At 37.9% G+C, this 11665-nt stretch overlaps 1 protein-coding gene across 1 annotated transcript; it reads left to right on the plus strand.

The window, feature by feature from the left end:
• The first annotated feature begins 1891 nt into the window (after nt 1–1891).
• Nucleotides 1892–11621, plus strand: wdr48b (WD repeat domain 48b). The gene is made up of 19 exons (XM_079611893.1): nt 1892–2045; nt 2579–2719; nt 2910–2988; nt 3095–3177; nt 4402–4531; nt 4667–4755; nt 4888–4989; nt 5170–5394; nt 5472–5546; nt 6621–6723; nt 6973–7070; nt 7147–7254; nt 7361–7457; nt 8747–8842; nt 9151–9256; nt 9338–9425; nt 9518–9594; nt 9745–9937; nt 10777–11621. The coding sequence occupies exons 1-19, from the start codon at nt 1998–2000 to the stop codon at nt 10870–10872; spliced, it is 2034 nt and encodes a 677-aa protein (XP_079468019.1). The 5' UTR covers nt 1892–1997; the 3' UTR covers nt 10873–11621.
• The last annotated feature ends 44 nt before the right edge of the window (nt 11622–11665 follow it).

An 11665-nucleotide genomic window follows, 5' to 3' on the forward strand; every position in this document is an offset into this window, starting at 1 on the left:
TTGTGCTAAAACTTCACACACACACTCTGGGGACATCAGAGATTTATTTTACATCTTGTGAAAATAGCATTTTTACCACCCCTTTAAAGGATAATTCCGGTATTTAACACCTTGAGTCTATATTGTAGTTTGTTTTGGATGAACAAGAGTGGTGGACAACATTTTTTTGACAATGGTTCCTCTCTCGAGTTTTTGATTATAAAAGAATTGGCCATGGACCCATTTAACATTGGAGTCAATGGGCATGTCCGAAAATGTCATTAAAACAACCTTTAACATTAGTTTTCAAAACTGTGCAACTCACCGAGTGATTAGTGATGTTTGTTGATGTTCCAGAAACAAAAAGTGTTGCGAAATACAGTTTCTGTCATGTTTTATTCGTCATTTTGTAAAATCCCATTGAATTCTGTTGAAGGACTGAGTGCTCGTTAATATAAATGCGCTACCGGAAACGGAAAGGGGGCTGTTTACATTTGGTTGATGTAGTCTTTTTGCTCGCTTCCGTTTCTCATAAGGCTAGCGAGCAGAGCAACTGTGCAGTTTTTGACCGCACAAATTCTAACCATATTGAAAGACGTGACCACTGACCAGTGCAATATGAAGTTGAACTCGACTGTGACCGTGAGTGTCCCGCTAGACAAATATCGGTTATCGCCATCAAGTGGTCGGGAGTGTGCTAACGCTTCAGATTCAAATATTGAGCGGAAGTTACACGGTTGTGAAGTGTCTGAAAAAATAGTTCCACTATAGCAAAATAAACGGATTGGAATCATATATTGCGACGATATATTGTTTATAATCATCAACGAATACCACTAACCACTCGGTGAGTTTAACAGTTTTGTAAACGAACATTATTGGCTGTTTTAATGACATTTTCGGACATGCCCATTGACTCCAATGTTAAATGGGTCCATGGCCAATTCTATTATAGTCAAAAACTCGAGAGAGGAACCATTGTCAAAAAAATGTTGTCCACCACTCTTGTTGTAACAAACTACAATATAGACTCAAGGTGTTAAATACCGGGATTATCCTTTAAGCTGTACCCCTACAGTACAAAACGGGTATATGTGAAGAAAGTAAAAACTCTGATGTGAGTGCATTTATGAGCATGCTAGCTTTAGTAGGGACCGAATGCAAGTAAACAGAACAAGATAAACATGTTTATTGGAAAATACACATTATAATATAGTTGAAACTGCAAAGACATTTAATAAAATGCATAACAACATTTAGCCTAAGTTTAAAACATACAACTTATCCACATTTTCATATCAACAGCTGTGGCAAATGTCTGCTGTGCATTCTGCATATGAACTCACGTGTCAGCTGCTCTTAAAGCAGTTCATTCACAGGAATCACACTGTTTTCTAATTTTAATACCAAACCAGTGTAAAATGTTATCCAAGAAAGTGTAGGGTTAAGTTTATTTATTGCACTGTGCATTAGCTACCTGTGTTGTTTTTTAACCCCTTGCACCCTGAAGGCATTTTTTAAGGTTTTACAACAAACTTAAAAATTAAGGGTTTATTTAAAAATAAAGGCAAGGTAGGACCAATTTCATGGTATCATTTGATAGAAAGCCTTTCAAAATGTGTTATTATTCATGCTTAACATCAAGTTAGGTCTTGTGCACAATGAATTGAATCGGGATTATTTGATTGGGAGACAAAATGTGCAGCCCAGATTATTCTACACATACTGTTTTATTTATACTATAGTAGGTTAGTATTTAAATATAGCCTACATTTGAACTTGTGTTATGTTTTGTGCAATTTAATACCATTAACTATTTTACATTTAGATCTAAGAGTCTAAAATATATGATGTCAAATTCGTGCAAATTGTCACCTCAGTGAACAATTAATGTAGGTAAATCTGCTCGTGCGAAAATGAAATGTGCTCAACTGCGGCCTCTAGTGACAGATTTCAACACCAGAACGTCTTCCTCTGTCTCCCGGAAGTGACGCATTCTCTGATTGTCAACATGCAAGATGGCGACTCATCACAGACAGAACGCTGCTGGACGGAGGAAAGTCCAGGTGATCATTTACACATAATATTTCGGAACTTTAAAACAATTTATTACAGAATTCTTAATACGTTTACGTGTTTCAGGAAAGTGTCGCCCAAATGTAGCGTCCACAATATTTACAAACCGAAACATTTCCGCCCTTTCAAAAATTACTGTGGTGTTACCATAGTACAGTGATGATATCTAACGCACTGACATACAGTCATTTTTTGGTGTGTCCAAATACTTTTTTTTGGCCTCTGCACACACTACAGATATGTGATATTGTAATTCAATGTATTTGTATACAGCTATCTGCTCAATAATACATTTCTTTAGATAAAGACATGTTTTTGCATACAGATTTTGTATAGCCTTAAAATCTAATGCTAATCTCACTCTTAATGACTGATTTACAAGACAAACAGCTGGTTCCAGGCTCTCTTTGTAATAATTTTTTCTATAACTTTAGCTGATAGGCAGTTTTGTAGACTGCAGGGAATCTCTAGTTGTCTAATAAACTAATATATATATATATTTTTAATAATGATGAGTTTACAGGTTTCCTATGTGATTAGAGATGAGGTGGAGAAGTACAATCGTAACGGTGTGAACGCTCTTCAGCTGGATCCTGCTCTCAACAGACTCTTCACGGCCGGCCGAGATTCCATCGTCAGGATATGGAGTGTCAATCAACACAAAGTACAACCAGCATGCTCATGATTTATGAATATTGATGCACTTGGTCCCTTGTTTTGCTACTATGTGACCATATCTTCCATTTTCACCATCAAAATCATAACTGTTTCCCCGTTCTGTCTCTTTATGATTAAATGTTTCTGATATTTCCAGCTTTATGTGCTACTGTACTGACAGCTGTTCACTATTACAGCAGGATCCTTACATCGCTTCGATGGAGCATCACACTGACTGGGTCAATGACATCATTCTGTGTTGTAACGGAAAAACATGTACGTTTAAGCACTTCAGAAGATGTTTACTGGAAACTTAATGCTCAGATCTCATCAAATATATTCTAATTATTAGACAATTTCAGTGGATTGTTCTGTGTTGTAGTGATATCAGCCTCCTCGGACACCACAGTGAAAGTCTGGAATGCACACAAGGGATTCTGCATGTCCACGTTACGGACGCATAAGGTATGTTTCATATTTTGTAGACCTAAATTGTTGTTTTGATTTTTTTTAAAGCGGACCTATTATGCTTTGTTACATTTTTGACTTTGTGTATTGTTGCTGTAATGAGCTTGAATAAGTTCTGCAAAGTTACAAAGCACAAAGTTATTTTCTACATCAGTGTCACTGTTTCTGAACTCCCTGAATCGCATCCATTGTAGTCTTAAGTTTTCTTCCAGGAACGAACACATCACAATATTGCTCATTAAAAAAATTCCCACATGGCATACGAGAAAAAGGGGCGAGGCCTGGTTGAGTTGCATTAGTAGTGTGTTAAACTCACAGTTATGGGAAGATGCTCGACATTTCCCCAAACACACTCTTGGCGCTTTTCCATTACCAGTACCAGCTCGACTCGCCTCGTCTTGGCTCGGCTCGCGTTTCACTCCATTTTCCATTGCAGATAGTACCTCCACAATAGTATCTGGTCGTCATAGCGACGCAACACACACCCACACACACAGGACAATGGAGGAAATCGAGTGTATGCTGTTTTACATAATATTAGTAATGGGTATATCACGCAATCTCTGGCAAAACTATTTAAAAATGCCGGGGTTATTCAGGATACTCCGTCTGGCGCGTACAATGATAACGCCGTGAATAGTGACGATTCTCTCTGACCAATCAGCAGTCTGCCGTGTGTCACGTCATATTTTAGTATCGCCTCAGCTCGCTTAGAACCTCGCTGAAGGTGATACGAAAAAAAGTACCTGGAAGCAGGTACCGGTACTGTGTAGTGGAAAAGCGCCATCTGAGAGGTTGACCAATCACAACACACTGGTCCAGCCGACCAATCAGAGCACATTGCGCTTTTCAGAAGGAGGGACTTCATAGAGACAGGAACTAAACTGAGTGTTACTAACAGACTGGGAAGAGAGGTGCAGCAACAATGTCAAATATGTGAAAAATAATGTGCTTTTTGGACATTCAAGCTTGAAAACCTATTCCAGTAGACCCCAAAAACAAAATCAAGACTTTGTAATAGGGAATAATATTGCCTCTTTAATTATGCTGATGGTAGTCAGACATTTGACTGTCTGCATAAACTCTTGTCCACTTTGGAGCTTCCAGAATTTGCCTAGAAAACAGACTGAAGCTAATTTGTACTATTTTTGTGTGCAAAATGTATATATATGAGACGTATGACTGTGTTGATGGTGACAGTGGTTGTGATTCACACTTCAGGACTACGTCAAAGCTTTAGCATATGCGAAAGACAAGGAGCTGGTGGCTTCAGCCGGGCTGGACAGGCAGATCTTCCTGTGGGACGTAAACACGCTGACGGCTCTGACTGCCTCTAATAATACAGTCACAAGTGAGAAAACCTTCTTTATCATAGCTCTTGACACAGGCTTCCTTCTTATTCACTGAGTAGGAGTCAAGCAGATGAGTGTGAAAACCCTTTTGCTCTGAAGAGAGTGCACATATGTGTTGATATTTTCTGTGACAGCTTCCTCACTGAGTGGAAACAAGGACTCCATCTACAGTCTGGCCATGAATCAGGCAGGAACCGTGATCATCTCTGGATCTACAGAAAAGGTTAGCCTTACCATGTTTTACTTTCACATTTGAAGGAAAGTAAATTGTCATTCATGTGTGACTGCAGACAGGTTCTAATAAAAAGGTTTTACTTGCAGAGCATGTTTTGTATCACAATTTTTGTTATGGCAGGTCTTGAGGCTCTGGGATCCACGAACATGTGCAAAGCTAATGAAGCTGAAAGGCCATAGTGACAACGTCAAATCATTATTACTAAACAGAGACGGCACCCAGGTAGGACTTGGACACAATTCCAGACAATATTGCACACTTTGTATGTCGTCACATGTGCATTTCATGCCAAATTATACATTTTTAAAATATGAAAAAAAAAATTGCTCTTCAGACGAAAACTGAACACAACCATTCACTGACATTGATGTTGTCATCCGCCTGCTGTGTTTCTCTGTCTAGTGTCTCTCCGGTAGCTCAGACGGTACGATACGCTTGTGGTCCCTCGGCCAGCAGAGATGTATCGCCACATACCGGGTCCACGATGAGGGCGTGTGGGCCCTGCAGGCGAACGAGGCCTTCACACACATCTACTCCGGAGGACGTGACCGAAAGATCTACTGCACAGACCTGCGAAACCCTGACATACGTGTGCTCATATGTGAAGAGCAAGCTCCTGTCCTAAAGGTGAGAGCGAGCTGTAGGTGCATAGTGCTTGAAAAGAAACAAACAAACTCTTACAATTCATCTGATGCTCTGTGCAGATGGAATTGGACAGATCAGCCGACCCTCCTCAAGCCATTTGGGTGTCCACAACTAAATCATTTGTGAACAAATGGGTGAGTTACATAACCACAATTCAAAGGTTTATAAAAATCTGTCATTATTCAGCCTCGATATGAATTGAGCGACTATATTCATTTTTCTCAGTGAACACCTATCATAACCTTAACTAGACAGCCGAATTCCTGACAATATTCAAGAATCAACTGAAAACTAATTTCTTCCTTGAGCACTTGTTTGCATGAAAGTTCTTGGATATGTGAGCAATGATGACAGAATTTTCAATTCAGGTTGAATTGTCACTTTACAAATATCTCACTTTAAATATACATGATATAATCAGAGTTTCTTCGGGTCTTAAAAAGGCTTTTAAAAGGCTTAATTCACCCTTACACAAACAAAGGCCTTAAAAAGGTCTTAAATCAGAGCTGCAAGTCTTCAATTGATGAAATCATGGCATTAAATCTTACATGCATCGCAAAAATATCTTTCTCTGTATTTTTGTTTTCAAATACAAATATCTTAGCATCTCTAAATCAAGATACATGGACTTGAGATGGAAATGTAAAAATTAAGTCTTGAAAAATGTATCAAATAGTTGATAAATTGATTGAGTTTGTGCTTAAAACAAGAACAAATATCTGTCAATGGTGAATGAAAATTTCCCTTTGAATTTCTGACCCCACTGACCCCCACTTTCTCGTTTTAATCATGAACTCACTTAATTTATCCATTTCACAGAAAACAAGACTTCATATTGTATGTAATATTGCTTCTCCAGTAAATGCATCTTTATGTAGTTAATGTATTTTGACATTTGCACTGGAAAACCAGACAAAAATACTGAGGAAAAGCTTTAAGCTACCCTAACCCTTTTTTTTTTTTTTACTTTTTGAAGTGATAGCATATTGACATATTGCGTTCCCTTCAATTTATTCATAAAATTTCCTTTACTTGGTCTTAAAAAGGTCTTTAAAAAGTCTTAAATTGACCTTCAGAAAACCGTCAGAAACCCTCTATAATTAGAAATGTACTTAAATTCCAATTTATTAATTGCAATCCAATTTAAATGTGTTGAATTGCATCATTCAATCAGCTCATGTGTATTGGTCCTTCTTTGTCATGATCAGTCTCTAAAGGGCATGCATAACTTCAGAACATCTGGAGACTATGACAACGACTGTAGCGCTCCTCTGACTCCACTGTGCACACAGCCAGAGCACGTCATCAAAGGTAAAAGACCATCAGTGTTATCTAGAACAAGCATCTGACCTTTAAGCTGGAGGTCAGTGTGCTGTTGTTCAATGGTTAAAGCTTAAACCAGCAAGGTTGCTGTTTGTGAAAGACACCAAACCCCAGTTTATGGAGGTAGAGGAACATGTAGCAAGTGTACTGTCAGTTGCTTTAGATAAAACATCTACTGTTTTTTTAAATCTATAATTGATTGAAACTTGTATTAACCTGAGTTTAACTTAATTTCAGGTGGCACCAGCATCGTTCAGTGTCATATTCTCAATGACAAGAGGCACATACTCACTAAAGACAGCAATAACAGTGTGGCATTCTGGGATGTCCTTAAGGTAAGTGCAGATCATGAGAAGCTTTTGTGGCATCTTTTGGCCAACCGTTATGTAATCCTGCTCTGTGTTTTTTTAGGCATGTAAGGGGGAAGACCTGGGTAAAGTGGACTTTGATGAGGAAATCAAAAAGAGGTTCAAGATGGTCTATGTGCCGAACTGGTTTTCTGTAGATCTCAAAACAGGGGTGAGTATTAGAGGCAATGCCTTTTGCATTAGCACCATGTTTTTCAATTAAAATATGGGCAAAGATGTGTTAATGAGTGTTGAATTATGCCTTTGCTGTTTTTCAGATGCTGACTATCACGCTGGATGAAAGCGATTCGTTTGCGGCGTGGGTTGCAGCTAAAGACGCTGGTTTTACAAGCTCAGACGGCTCTGACCCGAAGTGTAAAGTTGTCTTAGTCCAATTTTTAGTCCAAAATTTCCCTCTTGATAGGGGCTAAACTATTGTTTCCACCGTGGAGTAAAAAGATAAAAAAGGTAATCGTGACTTTTTTTCCCTCACAACTCTTGACTTTTTTTCTCGCAATTGCGAGTTTATATATAGTAATTTTGACCTTTTCTCAAAATTGCGAGTTTATATCTCAGAATTGTGAGATACAAACTCGAAATTGCAGAAAAAAAGTCTGAATTGTGAGATAAAAAGTTGCTATTACCTTGTTTATTTTTGAATCCATGGCAAAAACAAGCTTCCATACTAGACTATTTGTTTGCTGACGATGCATTTTTATGGCCAAGCACCTGAGGTAGGCAGGCACCTATTGTAATCGTTAGTGTTCTTCTTCCGCTCTTGAGTCTATGGCCGCCCATAGAACCGCTTACGGGAAAGTTATAAAAATTGAGTACACAGATAAAGCAAAGTCTGAGCTGTTACCATAGCAAATTTGGAGTCTCTAACTCAAACCCTCTAGCGCCACCAACTGTCCAAATTTGCACTCACTTTTATGCTAATAACTTTTGACCCACTATTTTTGCAAAGGTTTGGCCAAAAATCACAAAACGAGTCTCTTTATATTCAGTACAGCATGCTAAGTCGATCAATACCCAATTTTCCCATATCGGCCATTTTGGGTGTCGGCCATTTAGGCATTGGCGTATACAAGTGAAACTCGAAATTTTTTAATATTGTGCAAAAGTTATAATTTTGATGATTATGATTACCTGTATACCAAATTCAAAATCTCAGAAAATTAGAATATTACATGAAATCAATAAAAAAAGGAATTTAAATACAGAAATGTCGGCCCTCTGAAAAGTATAATCATGCGCATGTTCTCAGTGCTTGGTTTGGGCCCTTCTGCATGAATTACTTCCTCAATGCGGCGAAATAAATGAACTTTTGCATGATATTCAAATTTTTCGAGTTTCACCTGTACTTGCAAAATTCTGTAATTGTCATTGGCACCATGTTAAGGTACTCAAAATGTTTTGAGAGTGCCACCTTGTGGTCAAAAATAATTATTTGTATTATTTTTTTAAATCTAGAAAGAAATGCTTTTAATTTAGCAACTCTTTATAATTATTTTAGAATGTTGGTTTGAAAAACAAGACAATTATACAGATAAACAACAGGATTTTAGAAGTCTATGTTTGTTTGTGTTTCAAACTTACAACATTAACTCAACAGTGGGAATTATATAACATAACTATTATTTGTGTTTATTAATATGTTCCAGTGAATCTTGGTGGGCTGCTCCTGCAGGCCCTGTTGGAATTCTGGCCCAGAACTCATATAAACCCAATGGAAGAGGAGGAAAATGAGCTCAACCACGGTAAGTGCTTTTGTAAAAATCTCTTTAATAAAGGCATTTAAATAAGATTTTTATTATATAGGAGGAATTATTTTCTAGTAATACTTTTTAGCACTGAATAAAATTTACCTTGACTCTTATCTGCCATCTTGGATGAAAATTATTTTGCAATGCATAGATAGGCTTATCCGCAAAGGATGCATGCAATTATTTTTGCATTTATGCAAAACTTAGTTCTGAACTAATTTCTGGAATTCAGATTGCATAGTTATAAAACATCTGATATTCTGCAGCATGTAAATATGCACTTGTTTTCTGTTTGTCTGTAGTAAACGGTGATCAGGAGAGCCGAATTCAAAAGGGCAACGGCTACTTCCAGGTTCCCCCACACACTCCTGTCATCTTTGGTGAAGCAGGCGGAAGAACGTTGTTTAGGTCAGAATGATGAAGACATTAAACTCACCATCCTTCCTGGATCTTGTCTTCATTATAAGCCATATTTCCTTCCAATTCCAGGTTATTATGCCGTGATTCTGGGGGAGAGACTGAGTCTATGTTACTGAATGAAACTGTACCTCAATGGGTTATCGATATCACTGTAGATGTGAGTGTTTAAAATCCCACAATCATCCCATTATGTGTCCATCATATGGATAATGTTATTGTTAATATTAACTGCTTTCTTTCCTGCTTCAGAAAAACATGCCAAAATTCAACAAGATCCCATTCTACCTCCAACCTCATTCATCATCTGGAGCCAAAACTCTCAAAAAGTAAGTAGTCTTTTATGTAATCATTATCCCGTGTCTAATTTTTGATTGGATATTTTAGACATCTCGTAAGATAAATGCATTTGAATTGTAAAAGTGATAATATGTGCAACAATATTTTGGAGATTATTCATCACGGCCTGTTGTTTTCAGGGACCGTCTGTCTGCGAGTGACATGCTGCAGGTGCGCAAAGTGATGGAACACGTCTATGAGAAGATCATCAACCTTGACACAGAGTCACAGACCACCAGCTCCTCGGCCAATGACAAGCCGGGAGAGCTGGAGAAAGAGGAAGACGTGGCAGTGATGGCGGAAGAGAAGATTGAGCTCATGTGTTTAGATCAGGTTAGAGCTTTCTTTACTGCCTCCAGACAAGAAAACACTCGCATTGCTCCAATGTACTCATTATTTGCTCTTCAACATTTCACTTTTCCCAGATGCTGGAACAAATTTAAATGAGGTGACCGTTATTTAGTTTTGATTGGTTGTTTTCTGCTAAACAACTGGGTGTTACATTCACACGTGCATCTTTGTCAGTGCAGTCCAGTAGCGCACTCATCAATAACCCTTCATAACAATATTACAAGTGTGAAACATTGATTAACCCAGGTGTAAAATTGGCCATAACCCCAGTTAAACAGTGTGAAAAGCCAGTACCAGATATTAAAACTTCAGTAAATCATTCACTACCCCACAGTTTTGGTTACTTTCCCCTTCTTTAACATTATTGTCATCCTTATATTGCATTAATGCTCGACTGGACTGAAATTTCAGGCACGAATCGCACGGTTGTATGTTCCTAAAGGCCCATTCACACCAAGGACAAAAACCACAATGATAAAGATATAGTTTTTAAAATCATTCTAAATGTAAAAGAATAGCTAAGTTCACACCACGACTATAATGATAACGACACAGAAACAATATCATCGTAATCACTTTCAAAACTTTTTTTTTTTTTCTCTCTCAAGCTGATAAACAGTAAAAACATTAACAGCCAATCAGAATCCGTCCTGCTTAAAAGAAGCAGGAGACAACACAACTGCAGCGCATGCTTATAATAAACAGCATTGGTGTGAATGCTAATATAGTCATCGTTCGTTGTGTGAACGGCCTTAAATGGTAAAAGATGTAAAATGCTTTTTGTAGACTGTTGTTAAAAAAATGCTTGCTGTCTTTCGTAGGTTTTGGATCCAAACATGGACCTCAGGACTGTTAAGCATTTTATCTGGAAGAGCGGTGGAGACCTGACCATTCATTATAAGCAGAAGTCCACGTGAGTCCCTCCGACCACCTTCAGCCCGCATCGCTTTGACTTCCAGAAGAAGCTTCCCAGAATGCCCTGCTCTTCTCAGGTCTGATAGTCACCCAGGAGGAATGTTTTTCTTCTTCTTCTCCTTCTCTTTGCACTGGCTAAAGTGACAGAGCCAGCAGAAAGATCTGACCGACATTTGAAGGTTAAAGACTAAAGATCGACTGCAGAATGACAGTTGTTGCGACGTGCTGTAATCAAGGACTTTGTCATTTTTCTGCCTTTATTTCATTCTTTTTGTATATTTATTACTGTTTAGCATGATGATGATGAATAATGCACACGAGTACTTCCATTCTCAAACATTCCACTGACACTTTTCAACTAGACCAGAACTGAAATCAGCTGCTCTTTGAAGCTCAATTGTTCCCATTTTGCTTTTCCCACAAATAAAGTACAACTATTATTTTCCAGGTTTAATATGTTTTTGTAATTTAATCAACCACATTTTGCAATCAGAAATTGAAAGTCCAATGAGGAAGTCCGAGGATCTCAAAACTGTTTCAGCAATGCAGTCACTCAAATAAACAAACAGACAAATAACACTTCCTGTTTTTAATTCATAGAATAGATGCAATTTACTGCAAAAGAATGTCTCATCTGAATGTGTTTGCATCATCGTACCACAAAGCTTCTGGGAAATATGTCCCTGCACTTGTCAGCTGTTACATTAAGACTGACCTTTCTTTTGAATAAAAGTTGAAACTGTTTTTTTACTCTTGGTGTCTGAACATGATTAATACATATTTGTAAATGTTTAA

Source organism: Phoxinus phoxinus (genome assembly GCF_949152265.1).
Source record: "Phoxinus phoxinus genome assembly, chromosome: 5".
NCBI classification, from domain to species: Eukaryota; Metazoa; Chordata; class Actinopteri; order Cypriniformes; family Leuciscidae; genus Phoxinus; species Phoxinus phoxinus.

Coding starts and splice junctions, on each gene's coding strand:
- wdr48b (XM_079611893.1), top strand. CDS start 1,998: ATGGCGACTCATCACAGACAGAACGCTGCTGGACGGAGGAAAGTCCAG. Junction 2,720..2,909: donor GGAGTGTCAATCAACACAAA/GTACAACCAGCA, acceptor TCACTATTACAG/CAGGATCCTTACATCGCTTC. Junction 4,990..5,169: donor TAAACAGAGACGGCACCCAG/GTAGGACTTGGA, acceptor TTCTCTGTCTAG/TGTCTCTCCGGTAGCTCAGA.